The following is a 23,163-nucleotide window of genomic DNA, read 5'->3' as shown; positions in this document are numbered from 1 at the left end:
TAAAAAAATTAGGTGATCTCACTTTTTGAACAGAGTCCCACATTTCTTTTGGCTCCTAAAATTAAAACTTTTAAAAAATTTTGAAAACGAGTGGAACTTGGCAAAGGTTCCCCACAGTGTTTTAATTTCTTGTTCTCAATGATGACTGATGCCTTGATGCCTTTGGGGAGTTTTACAGATCAGAGAAAATTTTTAAAATACAACCAGAGCTTTGCAGAACTCTTACTTATGAAAGCTGGAATGAAAGACAGACTATTTAAATTCTGTACAAGCCTGATATAATGAACTTTGGTAAGAAAATATTAAAACTATGAAAATCAAGAGGTCCTGTCTCCTCCTCACTGCAGGAAGAGTTTTGAAAGTACACTTCCCACAGCTTGTACAGACCAAGAAGCTTAACACAGTGTGCACCATCATGACTATAGGAAAGCAAATGCCATAAAATCATAATAAACATAAATTTTTCCTATTGTGAAAAAATAGCAGTTTATGAAGTCTGCAGCTCCTTATATGCTCCTCCTTTTTCAATATTTCCATTAGAATGCACTTAAGCAGCACACAGTATACAGAAACAAAAAATAAAATATAAAGAGCCTAGTAAATAAAATTTCCCCACCTAGATGGTTTTAATGAGGAAAGATATTCATATATCATTAAAAAAAAACAAAACAAAACAAAACAAAACCAACCTGACCATATCTTAAGTACAATCTTCAATTTCAAGGCTTTCTGATGCTGCTAAGTGTGTTGAAGAAAAATTAAACAAGCCACAAAATGTTTACAACCACATTCCAACACACTAAGTTATGAAATTAAAATACAATATAATTACAGATCCAAAGTTTTTTTTCACAATCAGTATAGATTGGATTTAGTCTCTGTACGCGGGTATCAATCAGAATAAAAAAATGCTTGCATTTCAGTATTCCAATTCACATTACCTCCAAAAATTTACATTACTCTCATTTACAAGTGAACATCCAAAAAACCAGAGTGCAAATGAGAATCTTGAGAAACAAATGTCTGCCATTCCATAAAAGCACTGCCATAGCCACCCTTGATTGAAAGTAACTGGAAAATAAATGTCATCCCAATATTAAATTTCTATTTGAACTTTTAATAGAACGTTAACTAGAGCTGGATATGAAACTTCATTCCATCCTTCAGCAGGTGTCTGCTGAATTGTCACATATTTGAATATAAACCTTACCTCATGGTTGGAAACAAGATTAGTTACCACCCAGGACACATTTGGGGGTGGCCCGCCAGTAGTGTCACAGTACAGCGTGATGCTCTTTCCTTCCACCACGGTGATGTTGTAATTGCTTAAGTTTGCTGAGGGCAAGTCTGTGATAGAAACAACAGCACAAAAACCCAACATGTATTAGTATTTGACAGAATAGACACCATGCAAATCTAAGCAAACAATACCTCAAATATTCATTGTAGTCGGTACTACTTAGTCAGACAGTACAAACAGCATCTTTGGAAATAAAAAAGTATAATCTTTTGCTGCTATGTATTTTCTGCACCTCCTCTACTTCACATCCTAAGAAAACATTACTGCATATGGAAATACATTAACTAGTTAATTATACAGGAATATATGTCAGGTGCACAAACAGAAATTACCTTAACTTCAAAATGAAAAAAACCCTCTTCCTTTACTCTTTAAAACTGGATATTGTATCTGTTTCTTTATAACATCTACAAAGCAACCTCTGGGTTTCACTGATGTTGTGGTATTTCCACTGTTCTTCACAACACTAACAGGAAAATCCTATTAGCTCCCAGTATCCCGCAAGAGACTGAAGCCCTCCTCTCATACAGAGACATAGCTCAGAGCAAACAGGGAAAAACCTAGAACTTAAGCTCAAAAAGAGGAGAACACAGTACTTAATGGATTGAACTAGAGAAGGGAAAGGACAGAAGAGAGGGTTAACATTTGCACAGGGCTTTACTCAAGGCACATCAACTGATTTTTCTATTGTCCTCAGAAAAGCAGAAAAGCAGTGAGATACACTCATGAGGAAACAAGACCAGGTTTTACAAGAATTAGAACTCCCCCTCCATCTTACAGAGTTATAAACCACTCTGTGCTCTGTTTTAAGGCATCCAAAGCAATGGGAACTTCCCAGAGTGTAAATTTTTGTGGAATGTTTACAAAACCATAAAGAAATACACAATTGCCCTCTCCAAAATAATACTAGCCATATCAGTAGATTTCAGGCACAGAGGGATTCACATTTTGTATTTATTTATGTAACAAATATTTATGCATCACTCTAGAAATAACATCCTTCTTAAAAGATACCGGGTCATCATTTGAATCTGCTACACTCTGCAAAGAGTCTTGTTCTCCTATATGAGGCATTTCACATCAACTGTTCCAGGCAAATTTTACTTGCAATTTATCATCTCAATAATCTGCTGTGCAGGACATTTATGCATTATTTTGCAATTAATTTTCTTTTTCTGAAACAGCAGCTCTCTCTGGTTGTGTTTTTTAGTTGAGATTACAGCAGTTTCAGCATGGACTTGGTGGTATAGAAGTTTAGCAGAGAAATTCTTCTTTATGTAAAAGGTCCTAAACAAATAAATAACCATCAAATCACTGTGAACATATGCATATGATTGCTGGAGGTTCCACAGAAGCTAGATGTATTGGAAACCTCCCTTAAATTAGTTCAATAAAATATAACTGATTGGAAGCAAGACAGAAAAGAAGATGAATAATTTTCCAGACAATGCTTTCCTGCCTAATAAGATTTGAAGATCAGAACAAGTACACGATAACTGCTCAGGCAATTCTCACAGTGTTTTAAGCAGTGTGGTAATATGATTCCCATTATAGGCATCATGGATTTCTTCTATTATATTCACTTTATAAATCATGTGTTGAAGTTTATTGAGACAGAGCTGGGGAGTTTGTATGCCTTGATGCAGTAATCTGTTAGCGAAAGTAGCCATCTGCTCTAGCCTGCTGTGAATTCAGATCTCACCAGTGTCTGTCAACTAGCTGAGCAGGAAACAAAACTAATCTTAGGGAACATTTGGATATTAATTATGCTAGTTAGAGAACAAGGGGAGAAGTAATGAGATAATTTGCTTTATAAAGTTACACTTCCACAACACCTCTAAATACTATTCCAATTACTCTTGTCAGACCCAAACATGCAAGGAGAATAAAGATCCCCACACTTCTTAACCCCACCACTTGGGAGGAGGTGTACATGATAGATTAGAATTACATTGTGCAAACTGGCACAGCTCCTACTAACACATCACTTCATGTGAAATCTCTCATGCAAGCAAAAATAAAAATAACTTTTGTCCCTTAGAGCTCTCCTTTAAATAGCTGTTAAGTTTTGAGACAACTTCTTCCTGCAATGTGTTTATTCATAGTATAAGCAACTGAAGTTTAATTCCTCTGGTACTGGCTCTGGTTCCCACTGAGAACTAGATCTAGTTATTTTTATTTGCAGAAGTCTGCACATGTCATGTTGGTGTTATATCTCTAATGGAAACAACTACATCATGCTGCATCCTGCTAGAAGGCTATAAAATAATAGCACTTTTATGGTGTATGTTCATGAAGTTCTAAAAACCAATTGCAAGGCCCCTGCATCTAAAAAGCTACAAATGGAATGGAATGGAATGGAATGGAATGGAATGGAATGGAATGGAATGGAATGGAATGGAATGGAATGGAATTAGAATAGATTAGAAATCACATTATTGTGTGTGTTTTCTTTTACTCTTCTTCCCAGTTGCAAGATGGGTGGAAAACCCAAGAATTGTCTCAGGATTCATTTTTTCTAGTTGGATATGTTGAGATAGTGTGCTTTAACTGCAGGCTGATTTTGCTTTGCTTTCCAGTGGCACCAAGACTGCTCCACAGTAGAATCCACCTAGTTGAGATGTGGCTCTATTTGGCAAAAGCAAGACAGTCACATAAGGCCTCATCTAGACATGAGATACATTGCCTTTACCAGCAAAGCAATGACATTAAGCAGCAAAATCTGTACTGAAAAATAACTGCATGCTAAAAGAACACAATGGACCTTAACATACAGAAATGCTCAGTTTGTATGCCCAGTGTAGTGTGAGACCATTTATATTGGCCAGTAACACTTTAACTCCTATAGAACTACATAAATAGCCAACCACACTGCCTTTATTCCTGAGCTAATTTGATTAAATACGGTGGTTTAGATAGTTGCCACTTTTGTTGACAGGGATGTACATTTTAAAGGACTTTGTAAACAGCAGTTGATACAACGTTAGCAGATAGCACAATCAAATATTTTTGTATACTGCCAGCATAGTAAGATTAGACTGTAGCATAAGGGCCTCTACAAGGTAGACATGACATCATCCTTCCACAAGTTTCATCTTGGTATCTGTCAGACAGATTAATCCATGCCTCAAAACTCAAACCACAGTCTCTGTTCCAAACTTTGATAGAATTAATTATTATAACTCTGGATATCAGCAATAATCTTTCTTATACCTGATTGATTTTTGCTATGTATTTGAAGTTTGCTAAATTCTTGGCCTTATCCTTCCTCAACAATATGTTGTATACAGGTTGCATACAAGAGCCTCTTCCTTTTACGAGTTCTGGAATTTCTCTCAGACATTCAAATTTATTGAGTACTTTCCTGTTCTGGTGGAACAGGGTAAAGTGAGCTTCTGAATGATCATTTTAAGACTACTTTCTTTTATTTTGTTTTTCAAGATCTCTTTCTTTTTAATAATTTATTCAAATCTTTTCAGTCTCTACAAAAATGGGAGGACAGAACCCACTACTGAGAACTTTAAACTGTAATGTAGAGAGTAACACAGTTTGAGAGATGAAATCATACACTAAAATCCATGTGTTTCCATTACGCACTAGTACATAATAGCTATATGATTTCACCACATACAGAATGTATTTTCTCATATTCAGCATGATTAAACTTTATTCTCAGGAATAGGCAGCTCTGGATTAGAATAAGCAGTTACTTCCCTCACTCCAGCACAACTAGACAGAACTAGAGACAAGCAGGAGGAGCTCATTTATGTCAGCTGAGTCTCTCCAAATACCATCTCATGCTTTAGGAGAAACAAACACTCCTTAAAGTAGGGTTTGGGGAGGGAGGGCATTTACCTTCACAGACCATCATCAGTGCAAAAGGATGGCCTAAAGCCATCAGACAGTGAAACTGTCAAGCATCACTAGGGAATGAGTCACATCTTCCCTGTGCACAGCAGGGACTTCAGCAACCACAAAACCAACACTTTGGATGCCATTTTCAAAGTTTACTACATTTGGCTACACAACTGTCAATGGAAATTAAGAAAATGAATGTGCCTGTATTCCTACAGGGCTTTCCAAGTCTTCATGATGCTACTTATTACTTTCTACAGAAAACCTAGACTGGCCTTCCTAGAGCCAGAGTGTCACTATATGTCAAAGGAAGGATATGATCTAATAGAGAAATAAAAACTCTACTCTGTAACTCAACTCTTAGCACAAAGAACCTTAGCCAGTATGCTAAAGGAACATTTAAAAGAAGGTGGTCTTAAGCCAGAAGAAGCAAATCCATCCTTGCACCAAAGATACTGTTTCACTATCCGCAATAAAAATAAAAAGTAATAAAAATTTTTACAAAATTAATACCAGACTCACTTTTTCTGCTTCAACTTTCACTTGCTCAGTTCTAGGATTTTTTCCAGTCGCTAAAAAACCTTTAAAAATTATCTCAATATGGTCAATTAGCCTCACTAACACCTAAGAAATTACATGATGAAAAAATTAGTACCTGCGAGAATACTGCAAATTCAATATTGCTATTGAATCACTAAATGGTTTTCAGTACAGCCCATGTCATCTTCTGTTTGCTTGGCATGTTTTTGAAGGTCAATTTGTTGTGTAACAAGAAGATACCGTGAAAAAATGACAATTTTTTCTGCATCTGATTTTTAACCAGGCAATTTTAATCCTCACCTGAAATCCTTAACCCATCTTTTTAGTAAATATATCAGACACAGAATTACTAAAATAATACTGAGGCAGCAACCATCTATCAAACTGAACCATTAAAGGCAGCCTACCAGAACCACTAATTTCTAAAACATCCACTGCAATTCTTAGGACACAGTGATTAAAATCAGTCTACTTTCCTCACATAAGATTCCAATAAAGTCTAGGGTTCTTGTTTCTCCTGGTTTGGCTTTTTCACTCTAGGGACAAAGCATGCAAATAATTACCTCACTACAGTACAACCTGGTAACAGCCACTACTTGTCTGGAGCCTGAAAACAGGATGGCTGACAATGCAATCATCCACAGTGTCACGTGAATCTGCAAATTTCAAAGGTCTTACTTGCTCAAAACTGGCTGTTATGGAAAGCAAGATACAATGATACAATGTTCCTTGTATCATTCTATTGAAATTGTGCCTTGTTTGAAAAGGCAGTAATGTTTACTAATTCCAGAGGTCTTTTCCTATGTGCTTTCAAGGGTTTAAAAAAACAAAACAAAAAACAAACAAACAAACAAAAATAGTGAGAAACATTCTAGTAATTCTAGCTATAAAGATAAGAGCTGTTGGATATGTGATTCACCTCTTGGGTTTCACTTAACAAAGGCCTGTAGCCAATAAGCCCTGAGCCAGATTTCCAGCCTAGCTGTGTCTTCAAAGACTAAAAAACTATACCCCAAAAATTTACAAGCAAAGCATGAATGAAAGAATCACAAACAATTGTTGTGGTTCCTGTTTTGGAATTGTTCCATTTCCTGTTGTATCACAACCACAGAATCACAATCCTCAGTACACAGAAAATTGCAGAAATCTCAGGGAAGTTGTAACAAGATGACAAGCACAAATAAATTCAATGAAGATGAAAAAAATATGTTAGGCAAATAATATACAGAATTAGCAGAAATAAAGAACATTTAAAATGAAATTTAATCTTTCATTTATCTTCCAGATCCCAAAGATCTCCATCTCCATTTTTTTTCTGAAGCTCTAAGATCCCTTTCCTCTCCAGTCTTCATTTCATGATATTAACCACCATGCATTACAATCACTCCACTAAGATTTTGCCAACAACAAAACTTTACATTTCCAACAGGTTAAAATGGAAAGTAAAGGTGTTAATCTTAGAGGTATAAGAAGAAAAGATGAAAATGAATCTGGGATTATGACCCATTTCCCCAGATTTCCATACTCTGCCCACAGTGTGTGAATGTAAATTTAAAAAACCTGAATAAAAATTACTTCAGATCTTCAAGAGAATACACAGCCATTGAATAAAGCACTGAATCACCACTGAATAGACATATGCTTGCCATGTGGCAGAGTAAATATTGATGGGTGTTTTCCACAATGACCAAATGTACCAAAGATACTTTGCATAGGCTGGGCAGAATGTATTTCTGTTGGGAGGCAGAATGAAAGTTATGGCAGCTCATTAACCCTCCCAAATATTTTAAAATACTAAATGAAATCTCCCTCCTCTCATGGCATGCCTGAATGCCACTCTCAATCAGGAACCTTTACAGAAAACAATTAAACAAGTACAGTCTATACCAGAAAATGATGAGTCTTATTTAAAGTATTGCTTTCCCAGATCAAATGCACTCTTATTTTGCCTTTAAACACTGCATCACTCCATACGTAACTAAAACTTTCACTAGAAGCAAACTTCTTTACATAGAGCCAGCACATGCCACAGCAAAGGCTACAACACTTGCTATCTCCTCGTCACGACCGCAGCAACAAGATCTGTCTCCACAGAACTGTGACACCATCACCATCCAGGGCTTCAAAACCATCATGAATACAGTGCAGCCAAAAACCAGCAAGAGATGTGCACCCACACAAATTCATTTGGACACCAAGTTCTCATCTGCAGTCAACCTCTACAGAAGCTCCAAAGGTTGCTGCTGATATTTCAAATCAGATGAAGGGCTTACATCTCCAAGGTTTACATCAGCTCCTTAACTTATTCCCAGAACTTTTCTTTTAAGATCCTTAGGTGTACTCTGGATTCTAATATTAAGGTGCTGAATAAAATAGGATCTTGCATATTATTACCTGGTCGTCTGTAATAATATAAGCACTTTGCAAGAATTTTGAGAGAAGTGTTTTTACAGAAGCTATCAACATTACCAACAGTTCTCTTGCTAGTAGTATCATGAAGGTATCCCGCCTTCATGAATGGCTAAGGAAATTAAATTTCACCTTGTATAATTGTTCTAACATGGTATTTAAGCTACAGTTGAGCCACAATAGCTTTCAAAGGAAAACCAAAAACAGGTAGTGTCATTGGGCTGAATATGTCAGCCACAAGCTTAACAGATGAACTGAAGAGAGTTAAACAGCCTTTGAAGTGTCAGTTAATGAGGCCCAAGCCAGCTTAAGCAAACCTCTAACAAATGGCATCTAATTCACCAAGAGTATGTAATGCAGTTTCAGTATTGTTATCTGCAGAATTTCATGTGCATCCAGAAAAACTCAAAATAATGCTGACCTGCCTAATGTTGCAACATGATAAGCATGTGATCCTGAAACAGGAATATTTTCAGAGAACAACATAAAAAAAGTAAAACGATGGGTTTCACTTTTGGTACCAAGTATACCATATGCCAAGTATATTACTGAAGGGATGCATTGAAGAAAGGATTCCTCTTTTAAAGAAAACAGTACTTTCTTCAGATTTCAGGTGGAGTTACCTAGTCATCAGTCTTCACCTAGACAGAGCAAAGTAAGACTCTCACCACAAAAGAGTCAAAGAGAGTGATTCTCCTTAGCAGGTCAGAACTCCACTCTTACACAGATGTGTCAAGTCAGGCACAGAGAGTACCTCTGTAAATCTGCACAATATCATGAGTTCAGAGATACTTCTTTCTCTTGGATAATGCTTTACTTCTTTCTATTTCTAATCTACTTTGTATTACAAATCTCCTTTGTTGACACTAAAGCAGAACTTGAATCAGTATTATCAAACAAAAACTGGCTTTTTTTTTAACATGAGACATTCATATATGCCACATGTGGCTCAGCTATCATCATTAACAATCCCTGATTTACATAGATTGTAATGTATAAACGTCTGTATGAAAGTTGAGGTTTGATTCACAAATAGGTTCCATGTTCAGAAGAAAGTTATATACGTATCTTTGGGATTCCTGTTGTTTTTCAAATTCCATAAAATTTTGGTTATTTCCAATTACAAGCTAGAAAATTCTTCCAATTACGTTTGGAAAGTTTTAACTCAGCTTGAGACCAACAGTGAAATTCCATTACTGTCAAAGTCTCTCAAAAAAATGAAGTTTTTCACCTAGCCCACGATCACAGGTATGAATTAAAACTCTTACAGAGAAAATAAGAAGAGTTTGCCTTTACACATCATGCACCACATCTAGTTCTTGTGCCAAAATAAACAACACAGGCTAGAGAATCCACGAATATTCTGAAATATAAACACTGAGAACATTTAAGTATTTTTTAAAACTCAATTCTGCCTGTAATATTTTCCTTCTAATATGCTTATCAATGAAATCTAGCTGATAGTGGAAAAGAATGTCAACACCCACTGGATTATGCCTTTGCTTGTGGTTTTAGACTGCATTGTACTGCAATTGCTTAACATCTAATGTTTATTTTATTGGCTCAGTAGTAGTACAAATCTTTTCTGTAAATTCAAAGAAATAAATGTGTCAATCCTTCAGTTTGCCTTTATTCCTTCCTTGGATTTATGACCACATGCCTCCAGTCTCATTTTGCCACGAACTTATTTACCTCTAGCACAAAAAACAAAATCACCAGAAACAGGCTTAAATGAAGCTAGACCCAGTTCCAGTCCATTTTCAGTCATCTGAGCAATTGCCTGTTAAAATCATGGGTTTCCCCAACAAGTAAGAAATGAGTAAGCAGTTATTTTAGCTTGAAATTCTGCATTACAAAAACTTCTAAAATTTTTTCAGTCATACATACACAAGTATTTTGGTAAGCACTAAGAGCAACACCATGGTAGTTTGTGTGCAGGAGAAAAGACAGGCAAAGAATGTGAACATTCAATAAATTACATAGGTCTTAGATAAGACAACAGTTCTGCTGACAGGCTGCAGATGTAAATAGCCAGACATTCTGAATATACCTTAGTGATATGTAAAGCATATTAACACAGGGAACTAATCTGCAACATTGTTCAGTAGATTGTAGCTAGCATACCTGACCAGTGATAAGAAAGAAGGCACCTAAAGAAACAATGTATGATAAGAAAAGCATCCAAGGCTGGCACAGTAAGCAAAACCGAAAGACAAGTTCAGCATGACGTCTCCATATACAAAACTAAATTGGCCAGATAAGTCAAAATGCCATTAAACAGACTGAGATGCAAGGCAATACAAATTCTGTACAGGACTGCAGAGACAGCTGTAGAAGCCACGCCTTTTCCCAAAACACCAGAAGATAAAAAGACTTCTTTCTGTATCACTGAAATCAATGGTAATGGCTCAGTAAGTGTCTGCCAGAGGGGCAAGCAACATATCAACAATCAGTCCCAAGGATGTGCTCCTGCCTCCCTGGCATGCAGCAAGCTCCAGGTGATCTGTAGACTGACAGTCTTTTAAGTAACCTCACCCAAGGCACAGAACATGCCCCACTTCCAAGGACTTAAGACACTGGTGGTAATAACCAAGAGAGCTTAGAAGCATTAATAAGAATAAAGTGTTTACTCATTTAGTTCTCTTCATTGATTTACTAGAGCTATTTACCAGATGGAAACAAAAGGAGATGTCCCAGGTGGTGGTGCTGTCCACCCTGTACAGATAACTGGCAAATGCTCTGGAAATGGCAAAACTGAACATGACCATCTCTATACACAAAAGGCTCTGCTACTGTGGTAGATGCAACTTGAAAATCTTTGACACACTAATTACACATGATCCTAAAACCTAGAAGAATTTGACTATTTTCATCATATCTACATACATTTCAAATGCAGCTGGAAAAATAATTATTGATTGACACTTTTAATATTGCAGTTGGAGAGGATCTTCTGGAGAGTGAGCATACTTGACTTTAAACCTCAAGAAATTAAATCACGAAGCTGATGACATCTAAATGGCAATCTTTAATGAGCACATTATTGAACACTCCCACCGTACAAACAGTTAGCAAAGGACCACAGAAATTTCCTAATTTTCTCATCAATTACCTACAAACCAAAGTCCTATGATCAATAAACCACAGTGGGCTCAACCTACTTCCCAGCAAACGATTTATTTACAGCACACAGCAGAAAGACAACCTATTATCAAAACATTTATCACATACTGTGATCACATAGGCCTCCTACTATAAGACTATGAAGTAACACCTTAGTAACACAAAGAAGACGACACTTTTGCTTAGTTTACAAACTAAAAAAAAAAAAAATCACCAAGAAGATGAGGTGGAATCATTTCATTAGCAGAGAACATTAGAAAAGCAGAGAAAATGTTTCACTAAAAAAATGCAGAAGCCTTCATGTCCAATTATTTCTCTTTACATCAAAGGGAGCTAAAAAACATCCCAGGGTTCACAGGAAAAAAATTCAATATTTCAAAAATTTAATTTCTCTTCTGTTTCAGTTCTACATATTGGCCTCCCAAAAGGTTCTGAAAATGAAATATACCAGTTTCACCCATGGTTTTATTTTGAAACTAAGTCTTGTCCTTTAAAATACAGAAAAATACCCATGAAGATATTGAAACGAAGAGCCATGCACTCAATTTTTCAGATATCTTCCAGAACACAGCCCACAAATATGGGGGTCATTGCTCTTCACCAGGCATTCTCTACTCTATGTCTAGGAAAAGGATGTGCTGTCATCTTTATTAAAAATCTATGTCCTATATTGGTTAATTTTGAAAAGATAAATTAAGAGGAAACAGCTGCTAAAACAAAAGAAAAAAAGGGAGAGGAAAAGTGATGTAAATTTTGGTGATATTTGGACCCTGTAAACTAACATAAATTATTTGTAGGCATGTTGCTGGCATCCACTCAGATCTTCAATACAATACATGCTTTCCATATGCGAATTACACATTGCAAATTCCAACCTAAATATTGTATATGCCCACTTTTCCTCCTCCTTTTCCTCTTCTATTTGGAAGTACCACCTTTCCTTGTCATGACAAGTCAAGATATGCCCACAGGATGCATGCACCTGTGCACATATATGCACCCAAAGAGCATCCAGGGCCCAGGGACAAGCCTGTTTTGGCTGCAGATGGTTAAGAAATCAGGGGAAAGAACTAATCTCTCGCAGGTTTAATTCTGTGTATTTAACACCAGAAGGGTTCAAAGGAAAATCCTAGCAGCCTGGTAGCTTCTAGATGCACCAGCTAAGAATGTTACAAAATGTGCTGGAAATTTCTTTCTTGCAGTAATTGATCTCAGTCCAACAGCTCAGACCTCTCTACACTCAGCACATTAATCTACCATCTAGTCCATCCAGCTGGAGCAGAAGGTTGGGTCCATTTATCTCAGCTAGGTATTCTATCTCTCATTTCAGGCAAATCAGATCCTGGAGCACACAAGACCAACTCTACAGCTCACAAGACTCCCGGAACACGTGGGGGTTATTTGACTGCATGAGATACTGACATCATTTCTGCCACCATGCCTGGCCCCAGAAAGAAGCTGGGCACAAGATCAACAGTGATATGAGGCCACGAAATACATTATTGACAGTAAATGCTGCACTTGCTGAGCCTGCAGTGATCCCCACCATGGCTGTTCTTTGGCCAGCTGCTACCAGAGGATGTCACAACCTCCACAAAGGCAGTGGAGAAAATGATGCTCAATGGACAATAATGGAAGGAGGAAAAGTGCAATTTCTCCTACAGGTCACATTCACTTATAGCTTTTCCTATCCAAATCAGCCCTCCATTAATATCTTCTTGCCCTCTTTCCTTCCTGCCTGCCTGCTGCTGGGGACCCCAGTTTCCCACTCTGCTTCTAGAGTCCAGAAAATGTGACATCATGTTAGAAAGACCCCATCAGAAAGACTGATGGAAGACCTCACTGGTGTCTTCAACTTCCTTTAAGGGGAAGAGGAGGGGCAGGCACCAATCTCTTCACACTTGTAACCAATGACAGGACTCAAGGAAATGGTATGAAGATGAGTCGGGGGAATTTAGGGGATATCAGGAGTGTGGCTGGGCATTGGAACAGGCTCCCCATGGAACTGGTCCCAGCACCAATCCTGTCTGACTTAAAAAGCATTTGGAAAATGCTCTTGGGTACATGGTGTTACTCTTGGAGTGTCCCATGAAGGGCCAGCAGCTGGACTCCATGATCCTGATGGGTCCCTTCCAACTCAGGATATTCTGTGATCCTGTAATTCTATGACGTTCCAAGAACCATTCCATGTGGCACAAAAAAACACTGACAGACCATCAGCCTTTCCTTTAGAGCACTGTTAACATCCTGAGAAGTACTTTGTAGGAAAACATGTTTGTTTTTGCCTGGCTCACAATAACTTAGCAGTAGTTTTATGTTAAAAGAATATTACCGCAGTTCGGGACCTTCATATCCAGCAAGGCTGTCTTCTTATTGTTATCATCTATGCAATATAAGTCCTGAGTTTCTGTGTAAAACTTGGTCTCTTGAAATTTCTTGATCCACATGATTTCACAGGAACATTTGAATGGATTATCCACCAATATCCTACAGGAAAAAACACCAATTTTTTTAGAAGGTTATATGCCACGCATATAGGAAAAAAAATCGAGGGGCAGGGGGGCTCCAAGCATTCAGCTGGGTGAAAACATAAGTTAGTTATTTAGATTAAGGAAGACAGGATGAATCCTTTAATTAAGCGGCATAACACACGCACCCTTGGTAAAGTCAGTGCAGAATAAGCTGCCAAGTTGGCAACAGTTTCCCTGGAGGGAATTAAGGGGTGCACCCACTGAGGGCCCAGAATATCATAGGAAGGAGAGACCACACAAGGGATTTGGCTACTATTTCAAATTCATCCGTGTAAGTCAGGAGCCCATGGAGAATGGCCGCTCAAGAAGATCCATTTTATTTAATAAATCAGGAAGTGATTAGAATTCATCTCTTCTACACCTGAGCCATCACTCAGTTACCTCAGAAATGGTTTACTGCTGTGGAGTGGTAAATTCTTTATGAAGTCAAACAGTCTCAGATTATACACACACTCTTCCAACTTTAATCACAAAAAAGGATTTCACCTAATCTTTAAAATTCATCTGCTACAACACTCTAGAAAAACCTCACAGTAAAACCATAGGCAATGTCATGAAGAAATACTAAATGAAAAAATGATCCTGAAATACAAATTGGTACAGTACCCTGCCTGGAATTTAAACCACAGGTTAGCAGACCTAACAAACTGCAGTTTTAAAATGTAATAAAACTACACAACAGTATAATGCAATTACATGCATATTAAATATGAACAGAAACATATCTACATAAAGAGCGACCAGTATTATTTGTCCTTCTACTGGCATACATGAGATCCAATAAAGTGAGTGAGCAAGTGTCTGTTTAAGGCATTCCATTATCAGGAGAACAGTCATTCTTAACAAAGTTTCAGAGGTAATTTTTATGTACAGAAACTCAAGTTTCTTGCAGAATCACAATGCCTCCTGAAGACAGGAAGTGTGCAAATCATGAAAAAAATGGTATTATTAGAGCAGTTCTCCAAAAAGCCATCTCGAGTCCTTTGAGGAGAAACAACTGCAGAGATCCTCAAAAGTCTCTGAAGGAGCAATCTGTAATCACAGAAGTCATCCTATGAACTTTAACACGCAGCATGAACAAAAATTGTTTGCACAAGACGTAGTACGAACATGATAACTCCTTGGATCAAAGCTTATCTCATGCATTTTCAAAACAGTGACATTTACTTCTATCTTCTGTTTCATCCTATCCTGAAAAGAGAAATTTCTCTTGACCAATGGCTGAGCAGTCTTCTTCTAGTGTTTTATTTTGTGCCAACCCCATCTAAGGAGTTAGGCACATCATTGGCAGGATGCTGGATGCATAATGCCCCTCTACAGACACTTGTGTGAAATAAAAATTCTGAGCTACAGAAAGCAAATTCCGAGTCTTTATCTTGGTTGCTCTAATCTTATGGCTGCAGTTCATTTGTTCTAGAAGAAACCTTCCAAAGTGGCATCTCCTTCTCTGTAATATCTGGTGGCTATACTTCAATTCACTTTATTCTAAACTTCTCATCCCTTTACATTTTGATATGCAAAGGTACTGACAGGACAAACATGCTTGTTTGTCAGGTTGAGGGGAAGTTCTTCAGAAGCTATTTATGGCAACATTCATCTCTCAGATTCACCTACCAACACACTTCCTGCTCTTCTGTTTCTGATCTTATTAACAGAACTGTTAAACTATACTGATTTTACCACTGCTTGTTCTCCTTTCTGGCTCTGCTTTTATCCCTCCACTTCCTTTCCCTCATCTTCCCCCATCTGTTTATCTCTGTTTATCTCTTACTTTATCATAACATTTGTTTGCATAACTTCAGTTTGTCTAGTCCTGCACTCCTTCTCCCAAGTCCACAACACTCTACCTCAATTTTGTATCCCCTTTTTTCCTCAACTTGTACATCGTCATGCATTGTCTCCATACCTCAAATAGTACTCTCTTTAACCTTCACACTATCCATTTTCCTCATATCTGGTTCACTCCCACTACATTTGCCCTGCTTCTTCATGCAGAAGCAACAGAACAACAAAGAACATGGAGCAATGGGAGAGCTTTGCAACTAGCTGGTCTCTTCATTGGAGAGCTCAACTCAAGTTATTAAAAAATATTCCAGTGAGCAGTGTTCCCAGGGCCAAAAATAAAATAATTATACCAACTTAATTATCAACAAAATATACCTAAGGGGCATAACTTCTTTTTGTGCCACTGAGATTTGCTCATTTCTCTTCTCACATGCTGAAGTTCAGATGAAGAGTACTAGGATTGCATGGCAGGCAGTTCATACTTGGACTGGCACTTTGGACAAATTCTGACTCTGATCTGAGATCCAGGAGAGCAACCTCCCTCTCCTCTGCAGCCACCAGATCTCCCAGACCTCCTGCAGGCTCTCTGCATATTAGCAGAGAATGCACAGGAATACCAAAATTTTGGATCATGCATCAATAAGAAAATATGGCAGATGTAACAGAGAATAAAAATGTTAGTATTGAAAAAAATCAATAAAGAAATGTTTACTAGTGCTTTCATTGCTAAACAATTACATAAAGCACATAAAATGCAACTCAAGAATTTGAGAAAATAAAAATACTCTTAAATAGCCAGCCACACCACTATAAGAATATGAGAAACAGTCTTATATGAATATGTGCAAAAGACCGTATTTTCACTAGTTCAAATACTTAAATAAACACCAGCAGTTTTGTGTGAAGTAATCTCACAATAAAATATCTTAAAGCTGAAGGAAGAGGCTATTTTGACCTCTACTTTGCTGTAAAATATATACCTAACCTTCTTGAAGACCTGGAATGAAAATTTCTCTGCATTTAAGTGTTCAGAATTGATGCTTTCTTTGGACCAGAACTGCACTTCTAATTCCTCTACCTTCAAGAGAACAAACTTTGAAGTGTTATTCTTCCGTTCCAGCCAAAAATAAACTTATATTTTAAGAAATGACAACTTACAGATCAGACAAACCCAGATGGCGAAAAGGCTTCTTGGACAAACTCGAGAGCTTGTTTCTGGATAAATTGCTATGGCAAAAGAGAAAGATTGCATTAATTAGAATTGCTTCTTCTTACACTAAAAATACAGTTTGTCTCTCTTGAAAAAGCAATAAAAGACTAGAACCAGCTCTAAAAGTCCTTTGACTTCAATTGTAAAAGGGTAGTGCTCAGTCTTGATGGTTTCAAGGGCTAGAGTCCTGTCAGCATGTAATGTCAAGTACATACAAAATCAAACTCAACAGGGATCAATATTTTCACTTTTAGCACTTTGTCAATTTCAAAAAAGCAGCAGATTTAACTGTGTTTCAAAAGTATTTTGTAAAGTCCAGGTGTTAATTATATGCTCAATTTATTCATGTGAAATGGGTGTATCCCTTTCTTTGATGCTGCACCGAACTCTGTACTCATATAAGCCCTCCTCACATGCTAGCACACATCCACATCAGAGCTTTTTAGTTGTTCTTTTCAAATTGCATGTGCAATATGCACCCACACGGAAGATCAAAAGGAAAACTGTAAAATGCCTGTATTGGGCTTTTTTATGTCAATTAAGCATTTACGGTTTCCAGTGGTAATTAAGTGAAAGGTCTTCTCCCAATACGCAGAGCAAAGAAATGTTGATTGGAACCAGAAATACTCCTCCCCTCACAGCTTACAAAACTGCTTTCTCCACCCCAAAGCAAAATAATGCTTGTATTGTACAGTCTTATCAGTTTATGAATTGAAGATAGTGAGAGCAGTAAACTCTTTAACTGCCAGCAGTAAAGCACAGATCAGTGTTATGAACCAAAATACCATGAGTTTTATGTGGTATTATAAAGGTGCCATAGGGGCTCCACACACTTACTGTTGTATTGCATATAAAGTCCGGGTTTAAATATCTTTTTTTTTTATAAATCTGATTAAAGAACACAGTGTTTACTTCCAAACTTTCAGATGTGATCTTTGAGTACAAGATAATTTTCACAGAAATTACAAGTTGGATATTCTAAAAATGTTTAGAGCAGAATCAAAGAGATTATATTTCATCACTGATTCCTTCTGGCAAAGAAGAGCCCGAAGTTTACAAACTGACTGGTCCTTACATGTGAGAGCAAAACACAAGAGCTACTATTTCATTAGTCAGCTGAACTCATGGACCCTGATCAGATAAATTGACATTAAGGAGTAGTTTGCATATAGAACAGAAGTTATGTTTAAGCAAAAACTGTCACTATCCATTTTTTTCCTAGTATGCACATGCTTTGTGTTGGGAGTTTGAATAAAAGAAGCAGGATCCTCATACTGACTTGGGCTTTTGCCTCCAACGTGGAGCCACATCAAACGCCATCTGTCCATGGAAAACTCTTCACTCACCACACAGGAAGATCACTCCTGTTCCCACACTGACAAGTGGCATGTATGGAGGCCCCTGTGGTATTGCCACACACGTCATGCCTCTCTTACCTGCAGATCAAATAAATCCTATCTTTCCCAAAAGACAACCAGATATACAGAGCACTTTACCTGCAGATCCCTGCTGCAAATGTATCACATTAAGCAATATTTTGACAGTAAATTTAATTTTATATATATATTTTTCATAAGGTGATCCCCTATTATTGACTACAGAGATGCCTACTGTCATCTTTTTAATTCATGTTAAGTGAAAAAAATCATTGTCAGGGTTATTTTGAAGTAGTTAATGATCCCACTTCCACTTCCACAGAAAGAGAATATGAATTAATTTCCCAATTCAACTGCACACAAAAAGACCACAGCAAGTAGCCAAAGAAAATTCATCTGAGGTTCTAAAGGTTTTTTTTTTTATTATAAGAAAAAAAATATGTCAAGAGTAGAGAGCCGGAGTAGCTTAGCCCCAAAGCTAAACTTAAGGACTCAGATTCAGTCAAAAGTATGACTGTATTTTACATGAAAATATCAAGCTCACTTTAAACTTGCTAGCCCTAATTCAGCTAAAAGCAAACCAGTGGCAATATGAGTAGAACAAAACCAGACTGAGAAACCACATAAAGATTTACAGAGCTAGCACCATGAGCACAGTTCTATCACCGATAGTGCTTCTGAAAAGGGGAGGCAAGAAAGGAGGGAACAGACCTAAGGAGAACCGGGAGAAAGAGGTGAAGAAAGGGCCATTTTGCTACACTCAGTCTCCCTCCACAGGCAACACCCTGCTCTGCCTATGGCTGGAACCAGCCCTGTGTGCAAGCAAGGGGAAATCTGCTGCAAGGTTGATCTCAAATGGTTTCCTTTGGCCGCCTTACCTAAAGTAAGGCAGTAGAGATACAAACGCATTTTGATACCTGGAGCTGTATACATACACTACACATAACAATGACTATTTTTAAAAGTTTTTTAAAATAGGCACTTGCTGTGAAATGTTTTCACATTTAAAGGCACTGGCAATATACCATGCATGTGTATAACACAGGTCCATTACAGTTAGCAGCAAATAAGCTTATAAACTACAGCACTACTTAAATGAGACTGTTGGATAAGAGGCAGTGAAAACACTAAAAATTAGATGAGCAAGGCTATTAATTACAGTTTAATAGCATCTATTATGACATTTATTTTCCTGTTGTTTATGTTATTACTCAATTCTTCTTATGATAGAAAATTTTAGAAAGATACTTGGACTACATAAGTTTTCCCAAGAAAATAAGGAAATCACAAAAAAGGGCTTGAGAAAATGCATGTTAATAAGTACCTTTTAAACTGATACTTTTTTATGATTCATAAATAAATACTACTTTTATATAATATAGCTCCTTAACTACATCAACAGATTTTCATAGAAGAAAAAAGAAAGCTGTAACAGTATCACAGCAAAAATAATGCTTATAAAGTTACCTCAATCTTCAGAAAAATGTCTTTTGTTTTCTTTATGGGATAGTAAAAAATTTGTTTCCAAATAAAATCTAAGACTGCTCAAAGACCCTTGCAAAATGAAATTCCTTTAATGCTTAATAGTCTTCACTATCCCAACCACAACAGGAGCTATACTACCTTCATAGGTAGCAGTCAACAGGATTTTTATTGCTGATGACAACAAGCCATGATTCACTGGGGCTTTCAGAAACATTTTAGTGCATAATGACTTGCCAAAGAAAACAAACAAAGGCATTTTGCAGGGATAACAGATCAGCCTCTGTAAAAAATACCTCTGTACTTACTGCTTTGTCCTGTGCATCTAGAGCAGCTGGTGCCACTTAATATTTTCCATCTTATCTGGGTTTATCCTGTGTCTGCCCACATTACTAAATCCCCACCAAAAGAAAACACAGTACGAGACTGGATAATCTCTTGGTTCATAATGTAACTATTCTGCATCAAGAACTCATCTATATCAACCGAACAGATGTCAAGTCAGTCTAATTTGTTTCTAACAAGAAGCTTCATGAGTTATAGTTCTACCAAAGTCTGCTTACCAGCAGATACATATTCCCAGTTTGACTGCATTTTCAAATTAAGCTTTTCTTATGGCTGAAACACTTTAAAGGCATCTTATCCAACTGGATTATGTAAAGCCTAGCAGCTCATATATGTACAGTGATACTTTTCCCTCAAGTGGTAACTTTGAAAGGGTCTCTGTTCTATTCAACAGTCAGTTTTCTGAAAACTTGTTTACCTGTGTAAGTTTTGGTTAAAAGCAAACACTGGAGACAGACACTCTTTGTGACTGCATGAAACTCATTTCCCTAAGGCAACAGGGAAAAAAGCCTCTCAAGAGGATCATACCAGTTATCACACTTTCTGTGGTGTCTACCTGCTCAGACAGCTGGAAAGGTCTTCCAAAATTCTATTGATCTTTCTCCAAACTAAATTCATTATTTCTCACACTGTACTCATGTTCATGGAGAGAACTGATTCCTTTCCTCATCATAACTGCTCTTCTTTTAAAGATAAGACAAGCATAGAAGCACAGAATCATAGAATAGTTTAAGGGACCTTTAACTGTGATCTAGTTCCAATTCTCCAACATCTTCAACTACACCAGCTTGCTCAGAGCCCCATCCAATGTAACCCTGAATGCTTCCAGGATTGAGGCATCCCGCATGTCTCTGGGCAACCTGTGTCAGCATTTCACCACCTTTACTGCAAAAAACTTCTTCCTTATATCTAATCTAAATCAACCTCTTTGATTTTCAGACCATTATTCTTTGCCCTATTGCAATGATATATGCTCCTTTTCAATCTTCTCTTTATTGCACTGAACATACCCAGACTCTGAGCCTCCTTATATTACTTGCTTTACAGGCTTCTTCTGGCTCCACTGCTCTTCTCTGTAGCATCTTTCAAGATGAGTAGATTCGGTGTCCTAATCTATATACAGTATTCCAATAGATTCCCTCAGAGCGGCTAATGCAATGGGGAAAAGATGTAAAAATGTAACACAATATTCCTTTCATCCCAGACTTGAATTTGCTTTGTTCTGCCTCATTGCACAGAGAGAGAATCCCACTTCTTTTCCAGCAGAGTCACTAAATCTTCCTCTGCAAATATGCCCTCAGACAGCATGTTCTTATTGCATATTTCCACAGCCAGTGCACATCCACTTGGCTTTGTGGAGTTTCATAGTTTACAGTCATAATTCACTGAGCAACTGTTACACGGGCAAACACTTGAATTTACTCTGGAAGATACTTCCTTTATATTACCAACTGATTACAGTAAAAGCTCTTTATTAATGATTATATGAAGTGATATAAATTTCACAGGCTCACAAGGCCTGGTTCACACTCCTCTGGTGACTGTTCCCTATTAAGGATAGCAATTACTGTCTAGACAGAAACGGACATTCACGTCCACTTCCTTACACAAATTAATTGCTGTTGTTTACAAAACACTGGTCAGAAAGTGATTCCATCTCATGAGCAAAGCAATCAAATCAAACAAAACCCTGTGTTCTTTTCCACAGTTCTTTCCTTTTCAAGGAAGTGTCTTACAAGGCCAAGGTTTGGCATTATGACTTCCCAATCTCACTAGGATAAAAGCAAAGCATTTGGTTAAATGTCAATACAGGTTAGTGTTCACCTATTGAAGATGTATGGACTAAAGCAGGCACTTGGAATATCTAGCTAAAACAAGGTACTTGTGAGAAACTGAGTCACTCACATGATCTCCATGTTTTACTGGACTAGATCCACAGTTTCCCATGTAAGTAGAAAAGTGAGCTACTCTATGTCTGTCGCAAACAGCAGGCACAAAAGTTATAGAAAGAGAACTTTGATCAGTTCATCCTTTGCTAAATCTAAAGCATAACAAATCTAGGAAAACACAGTCAAAAAGCTGTACAGGTACAAATTCTGCATCCTGTAGGTCATGAACTACAAATCACATTTGGGTGTGAAAGAAACATCATTCCTACATTCTGCTCTGGGTGCATTAGTTCTGATCTTGAGTGAGCTTCCTAAGTGAATCACGCCTAGGACTTCAGTTCACAGTTCTATCACAGTCTCTCTGGGCACATACAAGCATCAAAATATTAAATGTGCTCCACGCATGCATCTCCTGCTCTGCAGCTGCTAAAATATGTTCAGCTAATCAAAACAGACTGGAGCTAGTCAAACCATGTCACTGAGTGTGATGCACAGTGTGGACATCATACCCTCAAGAGGCATTGTCTTTGGGCTACATTATCACAAAAGACACAGTACACATCTAGAGATGGAATAATGATGGAAATATGGTCTTTTCCATAAAAACATTATGTTTTCATGATCTGCTGCTTCCTTACTACATATGTCTTATTTAAGGGCAATTAACAATAGAAGACCATTCTAAGTCTGTCTTGTTAAAATGTTTTTAAATTAAGTAAGCGGTAAGAGATAGAAATAAATTAACAATAAATAAATTAACATAACCACATGGGTGGTTATGACTTAGAATGCAGACACTATTCTGCATTCTAATACTCACATGTATTGTAGGTTCACATTTTTCACAAATGCATGACGGGACACGAATCTTAGTCCTGAATCCACCACAGTCCTAGGAAAATAAATAAAACTATTAAAATTTTTAATTTAAAATATGATGAAAAGTGTAATGAAAATATTAAAATATTAAAATAAGAGTTTGGATTAAATCTCTACAAGGCTGAGCTGCAAGATTTACAACTTTCCTCAGTAATGCACAAAGTTAGGCATACATGCTTCTATGAAAGAAATACAGAACAAATAGTTGTATAAAATGTATCTCATACTCACAGATTTTTAAGTCCAACATAAAATCCAACCTCATTGTCATTGATACTTTCCAAATTTGGCTGGTTTGCGATGTAACTGTTGAAAAAGCAAAACAGAAAGAAGTATATAAGTGAATCCTTCCTTGACTTTCTGACTGTTCAGAAATCATGCACTGATGTATGGAAGTCAGTTATGATTGCTGACCTACTGTAATTAGTTCTAAGTCCTA

The 23,163-nt window shown here is 37.2% G+C and overlaps 1 protein-coding gene across 7 annotated transcripts in view; it reads right to left on the bottom strand.

Annotated features, from left to right (window-relative positions):
• The window catches only part of NTRK2 (neurotrophic receptor tyrosine kinase 2), a 198,548-nt gene that overhangs the window by 156,309 nt on the left and 19,076 nt on the right, over positions 1-23,163 (bottom strand). For all 7 annotated transcript variants that reach the window (XM_026795193.2, XM_005489802.4, XM_026795194.2 and 4 more), the window contains exons 2-6: positions 22,956-23,030; positions 22,666-22,737; positions 16,702-16,770; positions 13,560-13,714; positions 1,211-1,347 (exon numbers count right to left, since the gene is read on the bottom strand). In XM_026795193.2, the coding sequence (XP_026650994.1) occupies positions 1,211-1,347; positions 13,560-13,714; positions 16,702-16,770; positions 22,666-22,737; positions 22,956-23,030 (508 nt within the window). The remainder of the gene's footprint in view (positions 1-1,210; positions 1,348-13,559; positions 13,715-16,701; positions 16,771-22,665; positions 22,738-22,955; positions 23,031-23,163) is intronic.

The sequence above is a fragment of the Zonotrichia albicollis genome, chromosome Z, assembly GCF_047830755.1.
Source record: "Zonotrichia albicollis isolate bZonAlb1 chromosome Z, bZonAlb1.hap1, whole genome shotgun sequence".
Classification (NCBI taxonomy): Eukaryota; Metazoa; Chordata; class Aves; order Passeriformes; family Passerellidae; genus Zonotrichia; species Zonotrichia albicollis.
Note: the sequence above shows the minus strand (reverse complement) of the source record. Positions and strands in the feature narration are given on the sequence as shown.